General features: G+C 44.4%; 1 protein-coding gene across 10 annotated transcripts in view; it reads right to left on the reverse strand.

Moving 5' to 3' along the window:
• MICAL2 (microtubule associated monooxygenase, calponin and LIM domain containing 2) overlaps positions 1–26,840 on the reverse strand; it is a 266,678-nt gene that overhangs the window by 93,095 nt on the left and 146,743 nt on the right. For 4 of the 10 annotated variants that reach the window (XM_043972497.1, XM_043972503.1, XM_043972496.1 and 1 more), the window contains 6 exons: positions 21,108–21,215; positions 19,404–19,590; positions 16,773–16,861; positions 15,439–15,535; positions 12,060–12,139; positions 10,783–11,017 (listed from right to left, as the gene is read on the reverse strand). In XM_043972497.1, coding sequence (XP_043828432.1) covers positions 12,099–12,139; positions 15,439–15,535; positions 16,773–16,861; positions 19,404–19,590; positions 21,108–21,215 — 522 coding nt within the window. In that variant the 3' untranslated portion in view covers positions 10,783–11,017; positions 12,060–12,098. Of the gene's footprint in view, positions 1–10,782; positions 11,762–12,059; positions 12,140–15,438; positions 15,536–16,772; positions 16,862–19,403; positions 19,591–21,107; positions 21,216–26,840 lie in introns of those variants that run through there. The other 6 variants (XM_043972505.1, XM_043972504.1, XM_043972502.1 and 3 more) reach the window with 5 other exon arrangements.

Raw genomic sequence — 26,840 nt, forward strand, 5'->3', positions numbered from 1 at the left:
GAATAAGAGGTCTAGAATTGGAAGGGATTTTAGAGGTCATTGACTCCATCCCCTTTATTTTACCAATGAGGAAACTGAATCACAGAAAGTTAAGTGACTTGTCCAGAGTCACATAACTAGCAAGTTTCTGAGGTAGTATTTGAACCCAGGATCTTTTTACTCCAAACCCCCAGGGATTACATTCCACCAACCCATGGGCACAATACATTTGCAGAGACAGACCCTCCAGGTGACTCAGAGAATGCTAGCCCTGCAACCCCTTTCAACACCTCCTGGAGACCCAAGTGCTGCCTTTTTTCTTACTTTGTTGGAAACAGATGCAGCTATTTTCAAAGGGAAAATAATGTGAGAGCTGCAGAAGCTACAGTCCAGCAGAAGAAACTGATGTCCTCCAGGGCCCTTCTGATCATAACATTTGATGTCTGCCTGCTAACACTTGCTACTAAAATACAGCACCTGAGCCCCCCACCTGAGGATAAGGGAGTTTGGAGAAGCAAAGAGGTGGCTCCCTGATGCTGCTGAGCATGGAGCCCTCCTTGGGCAGGGTTGCCTTTAGTGGGATCAGGACCAAGGCATACAGTACTATACATTCACTATAGTTCTTCCACACCCCCAGACACACCTGTAGAACTCTTGATGAAATCAGATGGCAGGGACATAGAGGGAAGGCTGTAAGGGAAGGCCATCACAAAGGACTGAGGAAGGGGGGAAGGGCAGTCCCACCTCTTTGCCTCTGGTGAGGCAGGAGAGCTTTTGGACAAGGGAAGTCAGGCAGGGTGGTATGAAGGGGTGATCCTCAACCTCACTTGAACCATGGGCAGTTTTTTCAGTACCAGTGGGAAAAAAATCACCTTCAGACAGTATGGTGGCATGGGAAAAAGCATTAGATTTGGAGTCAAGAGGACCCGGGTTCAATGGCTGGCTCTGCTTTTTACTTCCTGTGTGACAAGTTACTTAATCTTTCTAGGCCAGGTGCTTCATATGTAAAAGAGCTGGGCTATTTATGATCCTTTGGTGCATCCCTGCATGGTCCCTCATCCCCAGAACCTCAGTTGTGTCCTTGAGTCAGTGTTCATTGACTCTATCTACCCAAGGAGCTTCCCAGTGTGTGAGGATACTCAACATGGTACCCTACAGCCAACCTCGTTTGAGAATTGTGGCTATGGCGTGATTAAAGAGAAGGGAGGACCAGGGGCTTCTCAAACTTCAAAGGAAGTATCCACATCAGACAGAGCCCTGGATTTGAAGTGAAGAAGATCTGGGTTCTAATCCCACTTGAGACATTTACTAGCTATGGGACTCTGGGCAAATCACTTAACTTCTCCGTGTCCCATTGTGACCTTGGTGGTTTCTACTCAATAGTGTCTAAGGTCTCTTCTACCTCTGAATCTACAATGCTGTCTTTTCCTTCAACCTGGGCTGATCTAGGAAATTAGCTGGGCTCTTTGGCTATGCAAAGCCCAGTTTCCTCAGTGAAAAGCCTGCCAGAGGCCCTGGTCCCCTTCTTGGGAGGCTAGGTGGCAGAGTGGATCAAGAGCTGGGAAGTCAAGAAGACCTGAGTTCAAATCCAGCCTGGTACTTACTAGTTGTGTGACCCTGAGACAGTCATTTAGCCTCTGTTTTCATCAGTTTCCTTAACTGTAAAATGAGATAATTTTAAAGCACTTAGCACACTGCCGGCCATATAGCAGGTACTATATAAGTGTTGGGCATTTATTGGTAATATTACAGACATCATTACTGGTCAGGAACAGTCAGGAGTTGGTCAAAGGAGGAGAATAAGGCAGCTCTTTCTTTTCTACAGTCACTCTCTAGGACATATGGGAAATGCCTGGGGAGCACTTCTTTTCCCAGTCTATTCTAGGCTTACTACCTTCTGGGGAGTCCTGCAAAGAGGCAAGACTTAAAATAGAGCATGAGCTCTCTTCTTCCAATCACCCCAGTGCCTCTCCTTCCTCAGGCCGGGGGCAATCGCCACACTTCTGCTTTGGAGGCTCTAAAAGAGCCAGAAGACCTAGGGGCAAATTCCAGCTCTTCTGCTAGACCCTGAGCCTTTCACTTGCCCTCCCTCGGGCTCTGTTTCCTCCTCAGTAAATTGAGGGGGATGCATTAGGTCAGAGGTGTCAAATAACACTGCTAAACTCCCCAGTGCAGCCAGAGTCACCTTAAAATGGGGGAGTTGTTTACTGGGAACTATAATTGGGAAATGTTTAATGAAAAGAAATAAAAATGTAAATCAACAAAGATGATGTGGATTTGTGGTTTTCTAAGTCAGAATGCACCTGCAGGAGATCCGTTCCTATTTTAATTTGATACCTTGGGATTAGATGACCTCCAAAGTCACTTTCTTTAGAAAAAAAAAAAGGAAAAAGAAAAACTTTTAGAAAAACTTTCGGATCTATGGGGTTCTGATTGTATGATCCAAGGGTAAGCTCAGAGGCCTCCATCCGCAGGCAAGGTGAAGACCCACCCTGGCTCCTGGAAGGGCAACATTGACTCTCCCTAACTGTACCCCACCCCCTGCCCCGAGGGGCTAGGTCTGACAGGCTCCAGAGCAGGAAGGAGGGACAAAACATGCCCCCCCAACATTTGGGAGCCCCGCCTTCAGCTAGGTATACTTAGAGGTGGGAACATGGACCTTAAAGAGTTCTGTAAATGCTGGCTATTATAATAATTGTTCTTATTACTCTTACAGGCTACCTCGCTCTGGTTAAACCTGTCTTTTTCCCCTTTCCAACCAGCCTGAGCAGCCTCAGTCTCTACCCTGAGCCCACACTCAGGGACCCCACATCTCCCGGAGGGAGAGGAAGAGTCTCCACTGAAAGACATTGTGGTTTAGTGGAATTCGAATTCTGTGACCTTAGGGAAGAGGACTAAGCATTTACTAAGGGCGCTTTCTAAGCATTTTACAACCGATATCTCATTTGATCTTCCCAACAATTTTGGGAGGTAGTTGGGGAAACTGAGGCAGAAAGAGGTGAGGTGACTTGCCCAAAGTCATACGGCTAGGAAATGTCTGAGGGTGGATCTAATTCCAGGCCCAGGGCTCTAGGTATGGTACCACTGACTGCTTTAAGTCTCTAGACCTTAAGTTTTCTCGTCTGTAAAATGTGGGAGTGGATTAGGTCTCAGTGTTCTCAACAGTAAAAGAGGTCACTGTATTTATGCCACTTGCTCCTCTTGGCTGCATTAGGGATCAGGAGAAGGAAAGGGGACACGGGTAGGGATTGTTTTCCTCATCCTTTGGACAGGGTAACTTGGAAAGAAAATGGAGGGGTCAGGGTTACAATAGGCCTCCTCGCTGTGAAGAAAATGAGGGGAGGTGGGAGTGAAGGGATGGGAGCAGCCGGGGCACAGCCACACAGCCCTGTAACCAGTAAAGGTGTTGGGGCGGGGTCCGGCTGGGCGGCCAAGCAGCATCTTTTTAGCTTTCTAAGGGTAATCTGCTAAGAGTTCTGGATGGGCATAGGAAGAATCCCTGTAAGAGTCACACCCTCAGACACTCACTAGCTGTGTGACCTTGGGCAAGTTACTGTACCTCTGTTTGCCTCAGTTTCCTCATCTCTAAAATGGAGATAATAAACAGCACCTATCTCCCAGGGCTGTTGTGAAAATTAAATGACACAATAATTGTAAAGCACTTAGCGCCTGGCACATAGTAGGTTCTTTATAAATGTTTATTTTCTTCTCCTTCCCCTCAGTTTCCTCATCTATAAAATGACAGTTGGATGAGCTGGTCTCTGAGGTGGAGATCTCTATAATCTTTATTAAATCACAATGATCGGTGGGGCAGGATTGTCTTTTTGGAGAGCGTGCTTTTGAGAGGGAACCTGGACCCAAAATAAAATTTGGGGCAAATCATCATCCAGTCTCCCTCAGTTTCCCTGTTGACTCCAAGACCCTTCCTTCCAGCTCTGACCTCTTGTGATTCCTTCCCTGGACACGTCATTCAGGGGTCGTCTTGGGGGAAGAGGACGTTAAACATTTGTCATCGGTAGGAGCTGCTTTTATTCAGGGTCACAGGCCCGTGTGGTTTCACTAGGCCCCCTAGAACTAATCTAGACTTGAGGGTACTAAGTTCCCATCCCCTGGCCTGGTTAATAATGATAAGAATATTAACTGACCGACATAGAACTTTTTGCAAAGTTTGCTATTATGGCTTAAAACTACACTAAGACTTTTGGGACACCCTTATATCTGCCGGCGTGCTCTCATTTTATCCTAAAAACATGAGACAACATGAGACAGTGCAGAGAAAGCTCCGGCAGAACCTGGCTCTGCTACACAAAGTTACTTACCTTACTGGTCTTCCTATAAAATGAGTAGGTTGGACTCACAGGTTGGTAAGGTCCCTAACAATTCTAAATCTATGATTCTAGGAAAAACCTTTTAAGGTCATTATGTCCATTTTGTAGATGAGGAAACTGAGACTCGTAGAGGAACTGCTTTTACCCACAATCACACAACTGTAAGTGATGTTGTTCAGTCTTGTCTGACTCTTTGTGACCCCATTTGGGCTCTTCTTGGCAAAGATATTTAAGTGGTTTTGCTATTTCCTTCTCCAACTCATTTATAGATGAGGAAACTGAGGCAAATCGGGTTAAGTGACTTGCCCAAGGTCATACAGGCAGTACGTATCTGAGGCCAGATTTGAACTCAGATGCTTCTGACGCTGGGCCCAATGCTCTAGCCTACCTACCCAATTTAAGTGATGGGATTCGATTCCAGTCCTCTCCTGACTCCAAGGTCAATACCCTCTCCAAGACCCTCTATCCACAACACCACACTGCCTCTTATCTAATAGATTAAGCCAAGTTCAGGATGGTCATTCAAGGCAGGTGGAACATGGAAGCAAAGCTCACTGCTTGGGAAGTTAGGCTCACCAAAGGAAGCCTGTGGCACTGTCTGATGGCCTCCTCCTATGAGCCTGTGGATGACCAGGGGTGTAATCATGATTTACAAAGCTTTCTCCTCAAAACAGCTCTGTGAGGTAGTGGGGTGGGGGTGCAATTAACAACCCCATTTTAAAGATGAGGAAACAGAGAAGAGTTTCAATGCCCTTCCCCTGGTCACAGGGCTAGGAAATGGCGGAGCTAGGATTTGAATCCAGTTCTCTTGGCTTTTGGTCTTGTTTTTAAGTCCAGTACTATTTCCTTTTCTTTCTTTCTTTCTTTTTTTTTTTTTGTGAGGCAATTGGGGTTAAGTGACTTGCGCAGGGTCACACAGCTAGTAAGTGTTAAGTGTCTGAGGCCGGATTTGAACTGATGTCCTCCTCAATCCAGGGCCGGTGCTCTATCTACTGTGCCACCTAGCTGCCCCAAGTCCAGTACTATTTCCACCACGTGACATTGTACTGTACAGCTGCTGCCCTTGAGATTTATGGTAAGAAGCAGACTATTACCCAAGTGATCGAACTAGACCTCTGAGTCACACTGGGGGTAGCCAAGGCTTCTGTGTTTGAGAAGGGATAACCGTCATCAGAGTGGAGGCATGGAGACCCCGATTTCTCTAACTGCCACAGGCTGCCTGTCTCACCACACCCTCTCAGGACAAGGGGAGCTGCTATTCTATTCTTTGGGGAGGTTCCGGTGTTCAGCAGAGTAGAACCAAGTGGGATCTTCACAGAGCAAGTAAGGGGATGAGAAGTACAGCCAGGCTTCCCTGTGGACTGAACAGAGGGGTTGCATGAAGTTTGCTCAGGCCCTGATGATCAGGGTTTGGGGGATGATCAAGTTTAACAGGGAGACATCTGAAGAATAACGAGGATAGGCCACATAGAAGCACTTGGCTGATGCCACTGGACAAATTGAAGTGTTGGGGTCTCTTGCTTTCCTCTGACTTTTAAGGAAAGAGCCAACTGGATAAACTTACATTGTTAATGACTTTTTTTTTTTTAAGTGAGGCAATTGGGTTAAGTGACTTGCCCAGGGTCACACAGCTAGTAAGTGTTAAGTGTCTGAGGCCAGATTTGAACTCAGGTACTCCTGACTCCAGGGCCGGTGCTCTATCCACTGCACCACCCAGCTGCCCCTGTTAATGACTTTTAAAAAAACCAAGTTATTGACAAGGACATCTACATTCCCTGACTATCCAGAGTGTAATAGAAAGGTAGTTTGGTACAATGGGGGAAAAAAAGAAAGAATATTGGATTTGACATCAAAGATCCTGGTTTTGAATCCTAATTCTGCCTCAGTGACTGTGTGACTGGGCAAGTCACAACCCCTGGGACTCAGGATGCAAAGAGTGCATGGGGGGAGTAGAATAGAAGACCTTTCTAAGGTGGTCCCTTCTATGATCCTGGCCTGGTCAACCTAGGAAGAGGAGCCATCAGCCTGGGCTTGTTGTTTTTGTTTTTCTTTGTTGTTTTTGTGATTCTTTACATTTACCAATACTTTCATATCTATTACCTCAACATCCCTGTGAGGCAGGAAGGTCAGGAATTATCACTTCCATTTGTACAGATGAAGGATCTGAGTCTCAGAGAAATGAGGTCAATTCAGGGCCACACAGTCAGTAAACAGCAGAGCCTTGAGTTCTTCTGATTTTCAGGTATTTCCAATAAACTGCAGCGTCAAACCGGATTAAATGAATTGAATCTCTCTGCTGACCTCTAATCTCCCATCTCCAAGTGCCTTTGGGAAATCTGAGACTAGATGTCCAGTAGACATCTTCAGCTCAACAGGTCCAAACCGGAACTCATTATCCTTCCCCTAAACCCTCCCCCTTCCTGCCTTCCCCATTGCTGCAGAGACAACACCATCCTTACAGACCCTCAGGTTCCCATCTTCCCATCACTCACACACACACACACACACACACACACACACACACACACACACAAACACACACATTAATAGTCTGTTGGCGAGTCTGTCTGCCCCAAGTCTCTCCCCACTCCAATCCATTTTTCATTCAGCCACTAAAATTATTTTTCTAAAAACACAAGCCTGATCATGTCTCCCCCCTACTCAGTAAACTCCAGTGTCTCCCCATTGCTCCCAGAAGCAAATAAAAAGTCCTGTTTACCATTCCAAGCCCTTTATAACCTGCCCTCTCCTATCTTTCTAGTCTTCTTACACCTTACTCCCTGCCATGTTAGCTAGCCTATGATCCAATGATACTGGCTTCCAGGATGTTCCACAAACAAGACTCTCCATCTCTCAGGTCCGGACATTTTCATTGGCTATCCCCCATTCCTGGAATGCCTCCTTCCTCCAGACTAAAGACCTCCCTGACTTCCTGTAAGTCCTAACTAAAATCCCACCTTCTACAGAAAGACTTCCTCAACCTCTCTCTCTCTCTCTCTTTTTTTTTTTTTTGGTGAGGCAATTGGGGTTAAGTGACTTGCCCAGGGTCACAAAGTGTCAATGTTCTGAGGCCAGATTTGAACTCAGGTACTCCTGACTCCAGGGCCAGTGCTCTATCCACTGTGCCACGTAGCTGCCCCTCCTCAACCTCTCTTAACTCCAGTGTTTTTCCTCTTTTGATTATTTCCTATTTATCCTGTATATAACTTGCTCAGTATTTAGTTGCTTATGTGTTATATTCCCCCATTAGACTTTAAGCTTCTTGAGGGCAGGGGCTGTCTTGCCTTTTTTTTGTTTTGTTTTTTGGTATTCCCAGTGCCTGCTACATAGTAGGTCTTTAATGTTTATTAAATTGAAAATGAACTAACAAGTAATTTTTACAAACCTTCCTGGGAGGAGGGGAAGACCTGCTTTCTTCTTTGATTGGCCTGCTCACTCCCCCCACCCCCAGCCAATCAAGAGCTCTAAGGAATTTACGAGTGCCTAGGTTTGGGGCAGGTGGATGGGCGGTATTGATGAGATGCCTCTTATTAGTGGATATACTGACACCTGGGCCCAATTCAGCATAGTTCCTGCCTTGCTCATTGTGTGCCGCAGGTTAGTCCTCTTTACCTCCAGCAAAGCTGTGCTGGGAACGAGTCTTGTCCTACAAAGCCCTGCATGTGGGCAGTTAAGTGGGAAATGTTGCTATTGAGCCCCAGGGCTCATGCCAACCTGGCCGTGCATGCTTCCCAGGAGGATTTTGTCAAAGGATTAAATCATTGACAGGAATAAACTCTCTACTTCTTAGGGGGGAGGCAGAAAAAAAAGGAGGATGAACTGGTAATAATAATGGTTCAAGCTAGACTTGAGGTAGGTAATGGATGAATTGTGCCCAGGAGGATTTTGTGACACCAGGGATCACCTTCTTGGGGACTTTCCTTCACAAAGGATTCATTGATGGGGTATTGCCATATCTAGCACTTCCTGTTACCTCCAACCCCCACAAAGACTGTGCTGAATCTTCTGTGGTTTGTGGCATGGTGTGTCATGACTCAAAATAAGTGAGCCATTAAGTCTGTTTTATAGAGATGTAATTGAAATGAGATAGGAGAATATTAACTGAGGGTTTGTGAAAGGTTGAATTTTTTTTGTACCATGTGTATATCACTTTCAACTTTAATGAAAATGCCTTGCAGCAGATAGACCACTGGGCCTGGTGTCAGAAAGACCCAAGTTCAAATCTGACCTCAGACACTTACTGGCCATGTGACCCTAGGCAAGTCACAGCCTCTGTTCGTCTTACTTTTCTCAACTGTAAAGTGGGGATAACAATAGCATCCACCTGCCTCCAGAAGTTGTTGTGAGGATCAAATGAGACAATATTTGTAAAGTGCTTGGCATAGTTCCTGGCACATAGTAGGTGCCATCGAAAGGCTTATTCCCTTCTCTTTCCCTTCCCCTTTCGTGTCTATTATCTTATTTGATTCTTAGTAGTGGAGCTGGACTAACAGCCAATTTGTTTTACTCTGAGACTAGTGATCTTTCCATTGGTCCACATGTTCCTATGAATCCAAGTAGAGACCCATAGAAAGCAATCAGAGGAAGGAAGATTGAAGGGCTCCCCCCTTCCTATTTGTGGAAAAAAAAATCTGATTTCATAAGACTGGATTTTTAAGAAAGATTCTTCAGATTCTCTTTCAACTGTCACTACCTGAAGCATACCACTCCTTTTTTTTTTTTTAAAGGCAATTAGGGTTAAGTGACTTGCCCAGGGTCACACAGCTAGCAAGGGGCTAAGGTGAGATTTGAACTCTGGTCCTCCTGACTCCAGGGCTGGTGCTCTATTCACCATGCCACCTAGTTTCCTTTTATTTATTTATTATTATTTTTTTGGTAGGGCAATGAGGGTTACACAGCTAATAAGTGTCAAGTGTTTGAGGCAGGATTTGAACTCAGGTCCTCCTGAATCCAGGGCCAGTGCTTTATCCTCTATGCCACCTAGCTGCACCCCCCCCCATCCTATTCCATTTTAAGACAATTTTAATCACGAACTATTTTCCCCTTTCATCAAGCAGATATCTGCCTTTTAAAAATAACTGTATCCTGCTGAAACTAAGAGCCTAATTTCTCATCTCTCTTCTACACCCATAGGCAGGGGTATACTGGTAAATGTTTAACAATGAGCTCTCCAAGAAAAAAAAAAAAGGCTACACCCTACACACTTGTAAGTTTAATTTGTGTCTAACATCTCCTCTATCACTTTCTGAAATCTAGACAATCAATGAAATAATAAATCAAGCCCTGATTTATAGCATTTGCTGATTTTCAAGGTATAAATCCTCACGCTGAAAATTTAGCAATTAGGTTTTAGAAGTCAGTTCAAGCTGGATCCAGCATACCTTTAAGAATTTGAATACATTGGGTCGGCTAGGTGGCGCAGTGGATACAGCACCAGCCCTGGAATCAGGAAGACCTGAGTTCAAATCTGACCTCAGACACTTAACACTTACTAGCTGTGTGACCCTAGGCAAGTCACTTAACCCCAATTGCCTCACCAAAAAAAAAAAAAAAAAAAAAAGTAAATATATCGATCATTCCATCACCACTTAGATCAAGGTCAGAGTAGGAGGTGGCTATTGCTTCCTTCATCCTGAAGGACTAATGTAGTTTAAGATATCACATTCATGTCCTTTGGATCTCATGCCCCATTGTAGAATCATATTGAGCTTGCAATTCAATATAACACCTGGATCTTTTCACTTGAACTGCTGGCTGGTCGTGCTTCCCTGATCCTGCATTCGTGCAGTTGATTTTTTTGAACCCAAGTGAAGGACTTTGCATTAAACCTTAATTAAATTTCAAAGGCACAGGGAACTGAGGGTTTGTTGCTCATCATCCTTGGAAGAAATCCAGATGAGAGATAGAATGGACCAAATCTGACATGATTGCCTAATCTTTACCCGCCCCCCCAAAAAAACCCCAACATTATTTTTAACCAATCCATAAACTGTTAGTGCAGATTTTCATAACCGGTGTTGGTTATACTGGACATTATAACATTCTGTTGAAAGAACATTAATAGCACTTATACCTCTCCTGCTGGTAGTAAACAGAGCTGGAGTGGTGAGGGGGCCAGGCCAAATATCAACACAGCCTGGATATAAATGGCTTTGCTGAGCCTAATACCAAGAGGGTTTAAGACCTACTCCCAACCAAACAGCATGTCCAGTGTTGACAGTAGAAAAGTATAAGATATGAGGAAAGAGAGTAGAGTGCCCTGTTGAGAACATTGGTACCAGTGCTCAAATATTACCTTGGGGTAATATTTCCTTTGTTAAATGCCCCGGCATAGCCCCAAGAGCCCAGGGTCCCAGCGAGTGCAGGTGATACTCCTAGCAGCTTAAGGGAAGGCGGAAGCCCAGAATCAGTCCATGGATCCCTATCTTTATGGGGAAAAAATCCCACTTCAAAAGGAAGAGAGGAAACACTGAAGTTTACAAAGAACCACATTTATTTTCATTTACAGCATCAAATACCATAAATAAAGCTAAACAACGTTCGGGGTGTGCAAAATACAGGGTTCTGTGTGAACAGTTAATTACAGAACATGTTTCAAAGTCACCAAAGGTCATAAATTGTGTCACAGGAAGGTTGGGAAGCTAGAAATTTTGCAGATGAGCAGGAGAGGACAGAATCTTTGGTTGGCATTCTTTAGAGAGGAGAGGGCTCTGCAATGGAAGATAAACGAGAGGAAGGTAGCACCAGCTGACAGTCTGAAAAGGTGGAACCAGGCCAGAAGCCCATCCTGGGCTAGCATGCATTTCTTCAAAGGACAGTGATGTACTTCCCGGGATGGACAGGCAGGGGCAGGGATTCACACAAAGCAGGCTTGAGGAAGGCCTGGCTCTCTGTCTTTAAAAGGAGCACATTCATTCACATTGGTTGCTTTGCCACCATCAGATGGCTACATCGGCAGGGAAATGGCCTTTTGTAAGGGTCTTGAGGAGCTTAGCCCAGCTGCTGCCAGATATGGCCCGAATGTGTCCTTGACAACATTTCCTTGACCTTTGAGGCCTGTTGTCCCGGACTAAGCTTCCCGGGCTACCTCAGCCTTTCTGAGCTATGGTGGAAAGCTCCATCCATGGCAAAGCCTTGTGTCCATGAAGGAAGTATCTGAAGTCCCCAAGGCCCCTTTTTGTGGCTGAGGAAGATGGCTAAGATGGGACTGCCATTATTTTAACACAACTTCAAATTATAGAGTACTTGATGGCCAGCACATACACATACATAATACAGCTACAGAAAAGTCATCTATGGTTTTGGTCGAGGACACAAAAAGTCTTTTAAGTAAAGCCAGTTTGCAGTTGGAAAAATTTTCCCAACAGTTGTCTAGAAGCTTCTCAAAAAGCTAGGCCTTTCTGAACAATGGTGGAGAAGTCACTACTGGCCCTGTCACACACAAGCAGAGTTACCTTTGAGGAAGGGAGGTTGGTTGTAGTATTAGAACGTGGCTCATTGGATTTGGAAAGCATGCAAAAACACTGACATGCAGTGCCAAAGGGGCCGGGGATGGAAGTTTGGTTCCAAAGCAAGCAACTGCTTTCAAATCCCACCCTGTACCATGCTATTAATTGACCCCAAGCCAGCATTCATTCATTACAATATGAGGCACTCTAGTATGTTCCGATCAACACTGTTGGGGGGGGGGGGGGAGGAAGGAGGGAGAAAGCTGCACTTGAAGCATATTTGGAGTTAATAGTGGGTGCTCACAGTTGGCAAGAAGACCAGTCACCTCTGAGCGGAAAGGTGTCAGCCAAGGATAGGTGGTAACACTGGAATGTTGTAAAGAACTGAAGACAGGAGTGAGACATTGGAAAGAGAGAAAGAAGAGAGAGTTTAGTTGGAGTGGAGAAAGCAGAAGAGGTTTAGAAAATGCTGGAAATCTTTAGAAGAGCAAAATTTCTCCCAAGTCAGATCTTACTATTTTCTTCAAGATATGAACCTTTCTGATGAACAGAAGCTCCTGGAAGGCAGGCATGATCTCATTTCCTGCCTCTATATCTCCAGCACCTTGTAACAATGCTGAGTTTACAGAAGGCGCTTAATAAATGTTTATTGAATAAATAGGTTTTGGGCTCTCAGCCTGAACCTCAAATGATAAATATTGTATATTACTGATACCAGCACATGGTAGTTGTAAAATGCCAACAAAAAAAACCTCCTCCAGATCCCTCTAGAATTAATTTTTGGCAATGCTTTTTTATTTATTCCCACCTATGTTATGAATTCTAAAGCAATTCCCCACCACCATGTCCACCATCCTGGACCAAATCTAAATATACCTAGAATATTTTTTGCTTCTTCACCAGGAAGGTTCATTTCTTGGAGATGAACATATATATTACAGGGTCTTGTAATTCTCACCACATCATAATTTCCCACCTCACCATTTGGCTCAGTATGTGACAATTTAGAATATTGCTCTTATTTCTGTAAATGAGACTTGGAAAAAATAAATCTTTAGAAATGAGCCATCTATGAAATACTTCAATTAGACAGTGATTTTCAAGATGGAATGCGAATAAGAGTCATGAAGTGCAGTGCACCCTCAAGAAATGTGTGTGCATCATCAGTCACCTTGAGAATGAACAGTTTTTGAAATCCCTAAGCAAAATAGCTGTGTGATTTTGGTAGTCCCACATGTGCAGCAAGTGAAGGGTGCTCCCTACAACCCTAAAGCCCTCGTGCCAATTGGACAGAACCAATTCTTCCATCCATCTGTGCCTGGGAATGGTCTTCACCAGGCCCTGGTTGCTAAGATTTGGCCACAGACTCAACAAAGACGGCTGGACCCCTCATTTTCCCACAGGACCTTCAAAGTCTTTGCAGAAGAACCAAGGAAGGCAATTAGGCTTTCTAATCTCTAAAGCTTGCAAGGTTTCTTGCAGGTCTCCAAATAGAGGTTAACTTAAGATATAGAGTTAAAAGAAAACCCTACTGGGCTTGGAGCAGCATCATTAACTCTGGGGAAAATAAAGATGGGAGAGGACTTGGCACAAAGAGACCGGTTCTGACTCAACCAACCCATCAATCAACGAGTTCTTACTAAGTGTCTGCCACGGACCAGGCGCTGTGTGAAGAGCCATGTCTACACATGGCAAAACAGACCACAGGAGCTGTAGAACTTCCCAAATAGTCTGAGCAATGTTGACAGCCAGCTGAAAACATGTAGCCAAGGCCCCAAGCCCTTTCCTTTCCAAGAGAATTTATGGGCAAGGACCCTAATAAAGAAAAATTAGCTCAACTCCACACCTTACTTTGTCTATGAAAACAGTGACTTAAGGTTTCTTCCAGAGCAGAGGATGTAATCCTTCTTTCTCCTAAATAAATATGGTGAGATAATCATCTGCTTAAAGCTAGATGGAAACTTGGATGTCATTAAACCTGACTCCTTCATTTCATAGATGATGAGATTGAAGCCTAGGGAGGCTCACTTGTCATGCACGGTCATGCATCTAGTAAATATCTGAGGCAGGATGGGAACTCAGATCTCACTGACTCCAAGTCCAACACTCTCTCCATTATCTATAACCACACTGTCTCCAAAAGAATCTTCTCCTTGCACTTGAGGGCAGATATTGCCTGCATAGGAGCTCACTCCCAGACACTGTACCATCCAGAAGCATATGTCACAGGTTCTGCATTCAGGAACAGAATCTGGGCTGGAGTAAGGATGGATTTTGGCTTCTATGTTCTCTGCCACCAAAGACTGATGATTTCAATTCCAACTGATCTCTGTCTCCATGCATGTGATGCGAGAAGGCACCTGAGCTCCCTGGGCTCAAGTACTACCTCTAAAGAGCCAGGGACCTGACCACTGCTTGGCTTTACTGTCCCTAACCAGTCTCTGTCCAGGGGTAGGGGGTGGCCAGATAGGGTCATGGGCAATCTATAGAAAAGTGGCTCCTTTCACATCTCTCTCTGTATTGCTATATATGGTTAATTCCTGATTGTGATGCTGGTGGATGTTTGGGCACCAGTAATTAGTCCCTGCAGTATTAATTCATCTGCTGCTTCTATGTCCTGACACGTTGGGGTTTGGGGAATGAAAAAAGTATCTGGTATTTCAAGTCAAAACAAGGAGGAAAGCAAATGCTTCTAATTTGAGAAAATAGTTTACTGCTATTGTCCCACTGAGTTCTTCTTGGAGCACACTATTTTAATTTTACATGCTGCTCATCCACATTCTTATTGTTCAATGATCAAAATGTAGGAGCATTAAAAAAAACCCCAAAACACTGCCCAGTGTAGACAAGTACATTGGAAGCCACTGACCAGGAAAAGGCATGTTCCTTTATGAGGTGTTGTTTTTAAAAACAAATCTCACGTCATCCTCTGCACAAGTGGTAACCCTTGTCATCTACAGAAAAAGCTAAAAACCACCCAAGTGACAAATTCCCCCCACCCCATCAAACCCACCCTGACCCTAAAATTTAAAAAAAAAAGAAAACCTTTTAGAAAGAAAAAAAGGCTTTGTCTTGTCTGTTCAATCTTGAAATGTAAACCCAGAAGTATGGCTCATCATCACGGTAAAAAGAATACAAAGCTATCGAAACATCCTTCATGTAAGTCCCACACATTGGCGCCATGAAGCCATCTACCTCTGCCATGTTTGTTGGACAGAGCTGAAGCAGATGGGCTCTTCGCGTGTGTATGTAACTGGATTGAAAATGGTTTGAAATTCGGAGCACTAGCAAACTGCAAAAATACTGCAATTTGACACTTTGCAATATCACAGGCACTTGGGGAGAAGTGTATTGGGGAAGAAAATAGAGCATACCATAAGAGAAATCTCAGCTGAGTTTGACCCAGAGGGATCGTTGCACCCACTCATGCATACTCTGGAGAGGGGACTCTGCCTCTCTGTACATGTCTGTCAGGACCTCGAAAAGCACACAGAGGAGAGGTACCCCGAGGCTCAGGAGTTCATACATATAGCAGTAGTTGTAAGCATTGTCCCTGAAATGGAGGGCGGTCTCCTGAAGAAACCCAGATATCCTGTTACAGAGGCTTCTGGGAATGTCAAGCAGATCCCTTGTGACCCTAATGGGCCAACATAGCACTTTCCTAAAGAAGGAAGTCATGATACCTGGCGGGCCGGCTTCTCGGCTGCTGACAGCAGGACCAAGGATTTCAGGGGAAGGGTCCGGCCACTTGGCTTCCTGCTGTTTCTCCTTTGCTTCCTCCTTAGAAACAGGACAAAGAGAAGTGTTGAGTCCTAAGCCATACAGAGGAGGATGCTCAGACAGAGGAAAGGTCTTTGGAGCCAATGCACCTGAGACGCTTCTGAGATATGAAACTGACTTGGCAGAACTGACCTTTAGGCAACAGGACTGTTAAAATAGCCACAGGCTCAGAGATCTAGAGGAGCAAAGCCTCTATGGGCCATTCAGTCCAATCTCCTAATTTAAGAAATGGGAAATCTGAGGCCCAGAGAAGTTAATAAGGGATACTAAAATACAGTGAAGGCCTTCCTTCATTCATAAAACATGCCTTTAGTTACCTAGGAAAAGATCTTTTTCAACTTAGGGGGGAAAAACAACTCGGGTCATGAAAATATTTCCTCCTAATCCTTACTGGGTCTGAGCAACCAACTACACTAGGTGAGCTGGAAAGATTTCAATGTCCGTTCCCTCCCTCCCTGTCTGCATCCCTAATGCCTTCTCCCTCTGTCTCTATGGGGAAGGGTAGGCTGCGCATCTTGGGCAATATGTTGTAGGAAAGGGTCTTATGGAAACAAGAATGAAAAGCCTTCTTATGAGAGCATTAGAATTAAAGTAGACCATAAGCAAAATGGCACGTACTTTTTTTTGTTGTCTGCATTTTCTTTTCCAACATGGCTAATCTGGAAATGTTTTGCATGATTGCACATGTATAATTTATATAAAATTGCTTGCCTTCTCAAGGGCGGGGGGAGGAAAAAATCTGGATCTCAAAATTTTTTTAAAAGAAGTTAAAAATATGTTTACATGTAATTGAGAAAATAAATGGATTTTTTGAAGGGAAGAAAGAGAGTAGACTTAGCCATTACCTCCCCCAGAGGCGTAGGACATGTTAGGAAAGTGAATGACATTTAGATAAATGACAACCTCATGAGGACTTGTGCTAACTCTATTCCCAGGGATTTTGTTTATGCAAAATCATTTATTGGGGAATATCAGGTATGTGGTTTTTTAGACAAAAGCCAAATGGAGGATCCATTTGAGCTAAATATGTGGCTTAGAGATCCCAGAAGGCCAAGAACAACTAAGAAACTACACTAGATTCCATACCTTGTCACTCACTAGCCCCACCTCCTCCCAGGGATGCTCTCAGGTGAACATGCTTCAAGATGGCCATCTCTACGGGTCATGGAGAAATGTCTTCCTATTAAGGACACTGACTCCTCCCTATGTTAGAGGCATTTCACAGAAAACAACTTACCTCTTCTTGTCTCTTCAATTCTGCTCGTCTCTTCCTTTGCTTACTATTGGTTCTACAGTGAATGAAATGAGCTTTGCAGTAAAATTTACCTGTAAAGAAATAATCAAATTGGGAAGGTGACATTTAACCTGTAACTCTTTGATAAAAATATTAAACAGGCCAGGGCCAAACTCTGCGACACTGTACTGGAGATCTCTTTCCAAGCTGTCTTTGAAACACTAATGGTTATTCTGTGTTTGGCCATTGGGGACCCTAGAAGCTATCAAGTGCAACCCTTTCATTGTACAGACCAGGAAACTGAGACCCAAAGAAATGTATAGGTAAGTGTATGAAATGGGATTTTTTTGTCTCCAAGTCTAATACACAATAACAAAATGCTTCTCATTCAACCTAGTCTGAATACACTTATTATACTATATTAAACTATATTAAATATATTATACTATATTAAACTATATTAAAATCTAATTCTCCCCTTTTCATCTTTTCTGCAAGGAAGAACATAAGAGACTCTGTCAAACACTTTGCCCAAAATCTAGGTAAATTTTATCCACAGAATTTCCCTCAGCTACCAGTATACTAATCCTATCTAAAACAGAAATGTGGTTAGTCTGGCACATCCTGTTCTTGAGGAAGCCATTGCTAACTATCTGTGGTCACAGTTTCCTTTTCTAGGTGGCCAGGAGCTATCCCTTTCATAACATGGTTGAGAATTTTGCCAAGAATCAAAATCAAGCTCATTGACCCTCAGTCTTCAGGCTCTACTCTCTTGCCTTTGAAAATCAAGACATCTGGCCTTGTCCAGTCCTGCAGTGCCTCTCCCATGCTCCACAGTTCTTAAAGTTGCTATTACTCTTTCCCTCCTTAATTTACCTTGTATTGACTTATTTGTGTATCAGTTGTATTACCCCTAATAAATTGTGAGGACTTTAAATATCATGTAAAGTACTTTGGAAACCTTAAAGCACCATATAAATGCTAATTATCATTACTGTAATTGTTGTTAATTTTTATAAGGGCAGGCAGGGGCTCTTTTTATCTTTCTATCCCTAGTATATAGCACAATGCCTTCCACATAACAGGGGCTTAAGGGATATCTCATGAACTAAATTGAAATAGCTGTCTCTTCTGGGACTTAGCAAATGCTTGTTTAATTGAAACGATCATCCAATCACCAATTTTTTTTTTTTAAGTGAGGCAATTGGGGTTAAGTGACTTTCCCAGGGTCACACAGCTAGTAAGTGTTGTGTGTCTGAGGCCGCATTTGAACTCAGGTACTCCTGACTCCAGGGCTGGTGCACTATCCACTGTGTCACCTAGCCGCCCCACCACTTTCTCTGTCAAGAGGCAGACATCAATAATGAGAGTGTTACTGAGCAAAGTTTAAAACCTGAGAATTCCAAAGTTATTTTGGAAAGAATTCAATTGAATCCAACAAGCATTTTAAAATGACTATTTACTCTGTGCCCAGCACTATGCTGGGTACAATATGGGAAGAATACCTGTCCTCAATGAACATATTCTTTGAGAGATCTGCATTTGCTAATGAACACAACAGTAAGTGTCTGAAGTCACATTTGAACTCAGGTCTTACTAACTATAGGCACTCTATCCGTTGTGCTTCTGAGCTGCCCCTACTGTGGTATGGCTAGAGCCAATCTCTTTCCTAGCATGTCCCATTTATTCCCTCCTCTACAGCTTTCCTCATAACATTGTTCTACATACATAGAAATCTATCTGATCTACCTTCCTCCCATCTCTGCCAGTACTGATCTGTCATTTTTTAGCTGCCCTGCAAGGCAAAGTCTTCCATTCTGATTCACTGGAGCCTAGGACCAATATTAGTGAACTGGAGAAGAAAAATATGATCCTGAACTTGAGACTTCTCCTAGTGATAATTCAGAGATGCTTTTCCTAGGGATTGGATCATGGGTGGCAAAGAGGGCAGAGTAACCCCCCAAACTACACCTTGGCCAAGCTTAAAAATGAACCCAAGAAAAGCCTAGAACTATAGACAGAGAGCCCACTCCGATCTTTGGCATGACAAAGCCTAACCTTCCCCCTTCATGGAACCACAGACCTAGAGCTCTGGAAGGGACCTTCAAAGTCATCTCATTCCCTCATCCTGTACAGTAAGAACTAAAGCCAAGAGAAGTTTGGTGACTTTCTCTGGTGTCCTATAACTGATAATTGTCTGCAGGTGATCTTGGAACCCAGATCTTCCTTCTTTTAGCAGAGATTAAAGAGGATGTAGGCACTGGACCTGTCATTTTACTGACATTGGGAACTTCTCAATGGGGAAACTACCAACACAGGCTGCCATATTCTCTACCACACTGTTTTAGAGAGTTGCCACCATGAGTTTAAGTGACTTGCCCATGCATTTGTACAATGGTAGTAATGGTCCAAGGCAGGCATAACACAGGTCACAGATTTGCTCCATCCAGCTCACTGCAGTAACCCTACTGCCCAGTAAGCACAATGGAGTCCTCAGGAAGCGACAGGGCAAAGGACAAGGGGAAGTTTCTTCTGGGAGAAAGACACATAAGAGCCACTTGTTGATGAGCTGGAAGGGCTACTTGGGAATTTCCCAGCATGTTGCCCTTTAAGGTGGCTGCTCCAGGGGTTTACCTTCATCTGCATCAAAGGCATAGACAGCCAGGCGAAGTGTGGTAGAGCAGACCTCACATCTGAAGCATTCCCGGTGAAAGAAGTGGCCCTCAGCACTCAGGCGTTCCATCACGTACACACGCCTCTTACAGAAATAGCAGGTGTCACTTCCTCCCAGGTTCTGGGGGAATTCTTTTCTCAAAGACCCCTGGGGACATAGTAGAAGGAGAGAGAAAAACAGCCAGTCAGGGGAGTCCTCAATGGCAGCCACCAATGCCAACAAAACCCCAAGATGTCCTGGCACGAAGGGTGTGGTCTGTCGGCAGCAGAGAAGGGCTTGCAAGAGCTTATGGATGATGAACTTCCAAGACACCATCTTGGTCTAACCCCTTCACTTCACAGGTGGGGAAACTGAGCCTCCTCTCCCCATCAAGGGTGAGACCAGTAGGGAGCAACAGAGTGAGTTATGGAATGCGGGTCTACTGCCTCTACAGCCTAAGGCTCAGCCCAATAACACACCCTCCCATGTCACTGTAGAGGGCAGAGAAAGGACCTAGAAATGGACAGTTGCAGAAAAAGTCCTTTTTCCTAGGACAGACTCTAACACCATGTCTGTATGGCAAAACTTCAGGACTGTCCACTAGTAGAGTTTTCCAAATTGAGTCTTTCATCTGCCCCTTAAAAAATCTAACTACTCCAAGATTCCTACAATTAGTATTTTTTAAAAGTTCTTCTCCCTCCCACTTTTTTTTTTTTTTGCCCAGACCTGAAAGTTTTTCAGTAGGGAACTCCTGGTGTGGAACTACCCTTCCCCAATGAGATCTGCCACTCATCTTGTAAGGGATAGTCTTTGAGAGATGTCTAGAGATACTGAGCGGCTACAGCGTCCTCATAGTCGCACAGCTGTCAGAGACAGCTTATGAGACAGTCATATGTCAAAGATGAGGCTTACTTGAACCCAAACCTTCTTGTCTTCTGTCCACAGAGACACATTGCCTTTCCTCCCTCCCCATGAACTCAACCATACGTTGTTGAATAGGAAGAGCAGAAAGTGACGCTTTCTAAGGGAAGACAGGCTAAAAGTGACCAAATGGGAAATGCGACATTTTCTATTCCAGTCCCAATGAAGTGTGCATTAGTCACTTATGGAAGGCAAGTTTGCTTAACCCAAAACCTTCTCTCACTCACACACACACACACACACACACACACACACACACACACACACACACACACACACACACACTCCAAGTGAGAGTTTATTACCTGGAGTTCCTTAGTATTAAGCAATCAAGGTGGGGTGGGGTGGGTAGAGGGGATAAATACACACCAGTCAGCTTAGTAATTATGGGGGGAGGGGTGAAAGGAAGAGATGCTAGACTCAAACCAAGTTAGTGGTTTCAAAGAACTTAATACCTGCTGATTCCAGCCAGGAGTGGCCTCAGTTGGAGAAGCAGGGAGGGATATTTGGTCCATTACCGTCCTCTGAATTCAATCAAAATGATCAGTTTGGGGGACACATTTACTTTTTCAAGTGACATGGTAATCAAAGGGGTAAAAAAACCCCACAGGGCTAAAGTTTGTCTCAATAGCCTCCCCTTCTAGGAGCACGTAAGGCAGAGCAGCCAGGATCCTAAATAGGATGGGGACAAAGGCCTTTGGCATCTTTGTTTCAAGGGAGGGGTCACTGGGGGCGGTGGGGGGGGGGTGGAGAGGCAGCCTTACCCGCTCTGGAGAAGCAGCCTGGGTCTTGGGTCTGTGATCATTCATATATAGATTGACCAGAACTTCGGCCACTGCCCCTATTCCTTGAGACACTTTCCCTACAGTCATCTACCCAGGTGACAGAAGAAACAGTGATAGAGAAGAAAAGCAGGAGGAAAGATTATTTTTAAGGAATAGAAAGACAGTGAGATGCCAATTCAATGTGGGCGGGGGAGAAGCAAGCCAGACAGGAGAGGAGGGAAGCATACAGACACATAAGCAGCAACAGATGAGCTCCCACCCCCAGCAAGGGACAAAGGGGGAAGGGGTTCAAACCAAAAGGAATGGAATCCCATGCATTGCAGTTAGCCTAGTAATATCAAGCCATCTCAGAGGAGAATCACAGATTTAGAGCCTTATTGGGACCTTAGAATCTAGAAGAGGAAACTGAGGCACACACTGTTCTCTTCTCTGTAACCTGCCCAGGCGCTCTCTCACAGCTATCAGAGTCGGAGGTCTTCTTAATTTCATGTCCAACTCCCCATCCATGGTACCACCTAGTTGCTCTCAAGAGGACGGGCTCATAGAGTCTAACTACCAAGTCCAATCTCATCTTAGAGGAGAAAAGCCAAAGCCCAGAGATGGGAAGCAATTTGCCCACGGTCCCCAAATCCAGTCGGAAGTCTGGCAAATTATAAATGATAGGCTGCTAGAAAAAGCGCTAGGCCCTCAAAGAAGATCTCAAATCCTGCCTCACGCTAGTTGTAGAACAGCACTGAGTCACCTAATTCCTCTGAGACTCAGTTTCCTCGTCAGCAAAACAGGGATCATTAACAGCACCTGCCTCACAGGGTTGCTGTGAGGATCAAAGAGGCGCTGTATATAAAGCTCTCTGCCAACCTCCAAGCATTCATTAGAGCATTAGACACAGTGTCCCAAAAGTCCTTGTGCACTTTAATGCCTATTAAGTTCCAGACTTAAAAGTTATTAAGCTATACACCTGGATAAAAGTGAGCCAGTGTTATTACAGAGACTCAGACCTCTTAATGCCTGTTCCAGCGTCCTTTCTACTACATCACAGTGCCCCTAATCCTGCTTTGATCCCTAGTAAATAGGGACTCTCTAACCAAATGGCCTCTAGCTAATAACTAAATTGGAAGAGGGGAAGGTCAGAGCAGGTAGGAAGTGGGGAAACAGGCAAGAGACTTGTCCAAAGTCCTTCCCTAACCCAATGACATATATTTGCTTCAGGAAAGCCCCATGGATTAAGTTCTCATGTGGTGGGGGGGAGGGGGGAGATATGGAGACCTGTTGATCAGAGACCAGGCAACACCAGAAGTGGCAGAGTAGACTGCATTGATAGATAGAATTATCTCACCTAAGAGCTCCTTTTATCGTTGAAATGATGAGTCCCTTATCTCCATCCTCTATCCCCTGTTCCCATCCATTATCTCCAACCCTATCTCTTTATATAAGAGCTCTATTCAAAGAAACTAGGGGGCATAAAATACGTTATGTTCTTCCACAGACCTTGCAATGCACCCTATGAGCTTCCCCTCCCGCCCCAGTCAGGGCTGGTCCCAGGCATCCATCTCCCTAGGGCACACTCCCCCTTGGAGTCTCCTGTCCTCCCCATGGGCTCTTCCCTTGTGCTGCTGTTTAGCCTCCTTGGGAAGGGAGGGACAGGTTTGCCAGCGAGGTGAGTCCAACATGAATGGGATGCCATAGAGCAAGAAACTTTTCAAATGAAGACGTTAGTGAAAACTATACCCAGGACCAGCCTGTCTCTGAACGCTATGTGGGCAAAGAAACTGGCATGGGGAAGTGGCAGGAGCAGGCTTCAGTGATATCTACATGAAAGGTCTGTAAGATGTGGAAGGAATGTTGGCAGGAAAGCCACAGGTCGGGACTGGGTGAGAACAGGGTTGGGCAGGCTGGAGAACAGGGAATGAGGGGCAGGACATCACTCCAGTCACTTGGCACTCCTGATTACTGTCCTAGAAAATGGCTACACATCAGACCACCAAACTTTGGAAATGTTCCAGGCCATGCAAACTCCAACCCCTGCACCCCCAGACCAGTGTCCCACTAAATAGAGACTCTCAGCTTTCCTGAGACACCTAATTAGCCAAACACAAATGAGTCCGTTCCCTAAGAAGGGCCAGGGCAGACCTGAAAGTCTACTGAAAAAATTAACCCATTATTTCTCTTCTAAGCCCTTTGAAAAAAAACCTATCTGAATAATATTAGTAAGTTAACTCACTGGATAGCTGGCCCTTGAACCTTATAGATGACCCCAAGACCAGAGGTTGGAATTCCTTGGCACTCATCCTCACATTCCTACAACCTTCAACATACAGGAGATGTGGCTGGAATGTGTTCCTCCCTCATAAAATATTGGACTTAGGTAAATCTGACGGGAAAAGTACTGGTTAACTTTTTCTTTATTACAAGGAGGGAGTCGAGTGGGTCAGGCTTGGGGCTTGGTTCTACCAGCACCAAAATATTCATAGTAACACTATTTATGGTAGCAAAAACAAAAGCAAATAAATTTTTTAAAACCCAGGGAAAAATCCAGCCCAGTGGATGCCCACTGACTAGAGAATGGCTGAACAAACCATGGCTGGTATGGATTGTAATGGGATATTATTGCTCGAAAAGGAATACTGAATATGAAGAATTCAATGAATGATGAGAAGACTGATGTGAATTTGAGAATATGAAATAAGCAAAACCTGGAAAAGATCGTGTACCATGAATGCAGTAATGTCAACAAAAATAACACCAATGGGAGACTGAACAACAAAGAACTGTACTAACAAACTTCTGATCAAGGGAAGGGATGAAGAGATGGGTGTGCCTCCTTTATTTTGTTTATTTTGGGCGGTGGTGAGGCAATTGGGGTTAAGTGACTTGCCCTGGGTCACACAGCTAGTAAGTGTCAAGTGTCTGAGATTGGATCTGAACTCAGGTCCTCCTGAGTCAAGGGCTGGTGCTCTATCCACTGTGCCACCTAGCTGCTCCTTGCCTCCTTTATTTTGGTAGGTGAACTGGGGGTGGGGAATGCAACATACATTCAAACAGTGAACTGAATTGGTTGGTTGTATTTAGGATGTTTTTCTGAGTTATAAGGAAGGGCTAATGAACAATTTAAGTCACAACTTATGAGCAATTTGGGTTGAAGAGGGATTGATGTGAAGAGTGGAATGAGACTCAGGGTTCAAGAAGCCAGAAGGCTTATTCTGGGATTTACTGTCTTGCTGACAATGGGTGTGGGAAGGGGAAGGGATACCTGAGCTTGGGGATGGAAGTCCCTTGTAATGCCAGAAAGCCTATAGCACCAATCTATTCAACAAGGTCACTAGCTAAAGACGGCTCACGATCACTTCAGCAGAAACTACTTGTTATGAACCAGCAGGCTTCCATAGAAAAATGGCCCATGCCACATTAACATTTCCTTCCTTCCTTCCTAATTTTTGGCCTCCCTCCTTTGTTTCACCCCTTTCCAAACCATTCTCAAACACAGATGGCAAAGTGATATCCTCAAAATATAGGTCTGACCATCTCATGACCATGAGAAGCTTCAGGGACTCCCTATAGCCTCTTGGATCAACTACAAATGTCTCTGTTTGGGTCTCCCTGCCTCAAGTCTCTCCCTTCTCCAATCCATCCTTTTAAAAAGCTAACATGGGTCTGAAAATGTCACCCTTCTGCTCAAGAAACTGCAATGTCTCCCTATTTCCTCTAGGCTCAAATGAAAATTCCTTTGTTTGATATTTAAAGCCCATGACAATCTAGTTTCAGCCCTTCTTTCTAGACTTAATACATAGCACCCCCCTTTATGCATTCTACTGTCCAGACTGCTGTTCTGCAAATATGGTATTTCATCTCCATTCTTTGTACTTTTGTACCGACTCTCCCTGCCCCCCTCCTCAAACCTGCCTTTTAGAGTCCTCAACTTCTTTCAAAGTTCAACTTATGCGGGCAGCTAGGTGGTGTAGTAGATAGAGCATGAGCCCTGGATTCAGGAGGACCTGAGTTCAAATCTGGCCTCAGAGACTTGACACTTACTAGCTGTGTGACCCTGGGCAAGTCACTTAACCCTCACTGCCCTGCAAAAAAAAAAAAAAGAAGAAGAAGCAGCAGCTCAACTTATGCACCACCCCCTATAGGAGGCCTTCCCTGCTTATCTCCCAGCTATCATTACCTCCTTTAATCCCTGAAATCACCTTGTATTTACTTTGGATGGATCTTGATTGACTTCTAGGTATTGTTTTATTTTCTGCAATAGAATGCAAACTTCTAGAGGGTCTGGGACTGTTGCCTTTTGATCTTTGTATGCCTTGTGCCTAGCACAGTGCTGGGCATGGTAGGTTATTGGATTCCTTTTTAAAGACAGGGTTAGCAGAATGGTAGATCTGGAGAATGATACAGTTTTAGCAAAGATTTCAGCCAGGAAGTCAACAAAGTCTCCTGTGGACAAGATGGTAGGACATGAGCTGGATACTAGGAGAAATCAGTGGGTTTGGAATTGGACACCTGGGCCCATATAATAGTGTTTAGCTATTTAATAGACTAATGGCAACCTGAACTCTGTGTATGTGTGTGTCTGTGTCTTCTAAAATGACAGGGAGTTATTCTTAGTAGAAATAGAATGTTAGGGGCAGTGAGGTGGCCCAGTGGATAAAGCACTGGCCCTGGATTCAGAAGGACCCGAGTTCAAATCCGGCCTTAGACACTTGACACTTGCTGTGTGACCCTGGACAAGTCACTTAACCCTCATTGCCCTGCAGAAGAAGAAGAAGAAGAAGGAGGAGGAGGAGGAGGAGAAGAAGAAGAAGAAGAAGAGAAATAGAAAGTTATTTTATTAATGACTCATCATATGTTTTCTAAAGGTGACAAGAACCTGGGAGGTTGGGGGACAGAATCAAACAAACAAACAAAAAATGGCCAGCTCAAATGCTGGGCCAAATCCAAGAGAAAGCTGACAAGGGATAAACATACAGTCCTAGACATGGGTTAGGAAAAGAAAGGGAACTGGGTTTTCTTCTATCAAGGAGATCCTAGGAGCCCAAATGTGTGGAGGGAGTACCATGCCTGACCCATCAGTGACTCAACTATTCCCATAGCAATAGCCATCAGAGGTTGAAGAGGATGAGAAGAACTAGAGGTGAGCACACTTTCTTTCCAAAAAATGATTAAACCTTTGCCACCCTCTTCATGGAGGCTGAGACCAATGACTTTTTTTTGGGGGGGGGGCAGGGCAATGAGGGTGAAGTGACTTGCCCAGGGTCACACAGCTAGTAAGGTTGGATTTGAACTCAGGTCCTCCTGACTCCAGGGCCATTGCTTTATCCACTGCGCCACCTAGCCACCCCAGAGACCAATGACTCTCTCTTTATTCCTTCCTTCTTTCTGCACTCTGATGAATTTATCTTCCAGGGTAGAAGCACTTACCAAGCCTGTAGACTTTTATAACAATACTGATGATGATAATAAACTCACTTTTGGTAGCACTTTAAGGGGGTTTAAAAAGCACCCCCCCCCAATAACCCAAACTCACTCAAGGGGATAGTGGGTCCTTCTTTAAAGTCTTTCCCTGTTTATACTGGAACAAACATCTACCTTTAGAGGGCAATAAACTACTGGCTCAACATATGCTCAGCCCCTATCTTTATTGGCAAGAGGGCCTTGTTACCCAATGGGTGTAGCTGTTTGAGCCTCTTCCAAAGAAGAATACCAGTGGAGACTGGA

Source organism: Dromiciops gliroides, chromosome 6, assembly GCF_019393635.1.
Source record: "Dromiciops gliroides isolate mDroGli1 chromosome 6, mDroGli1.pri, whole genome shotgun sequence".
Lineage (NCBI taxonomy): Eukaryota > Metazoa > Chordata > Mammalia > Microbiotheria > Microbiotheriidae > Dromiciops > Dromiciops gliroides.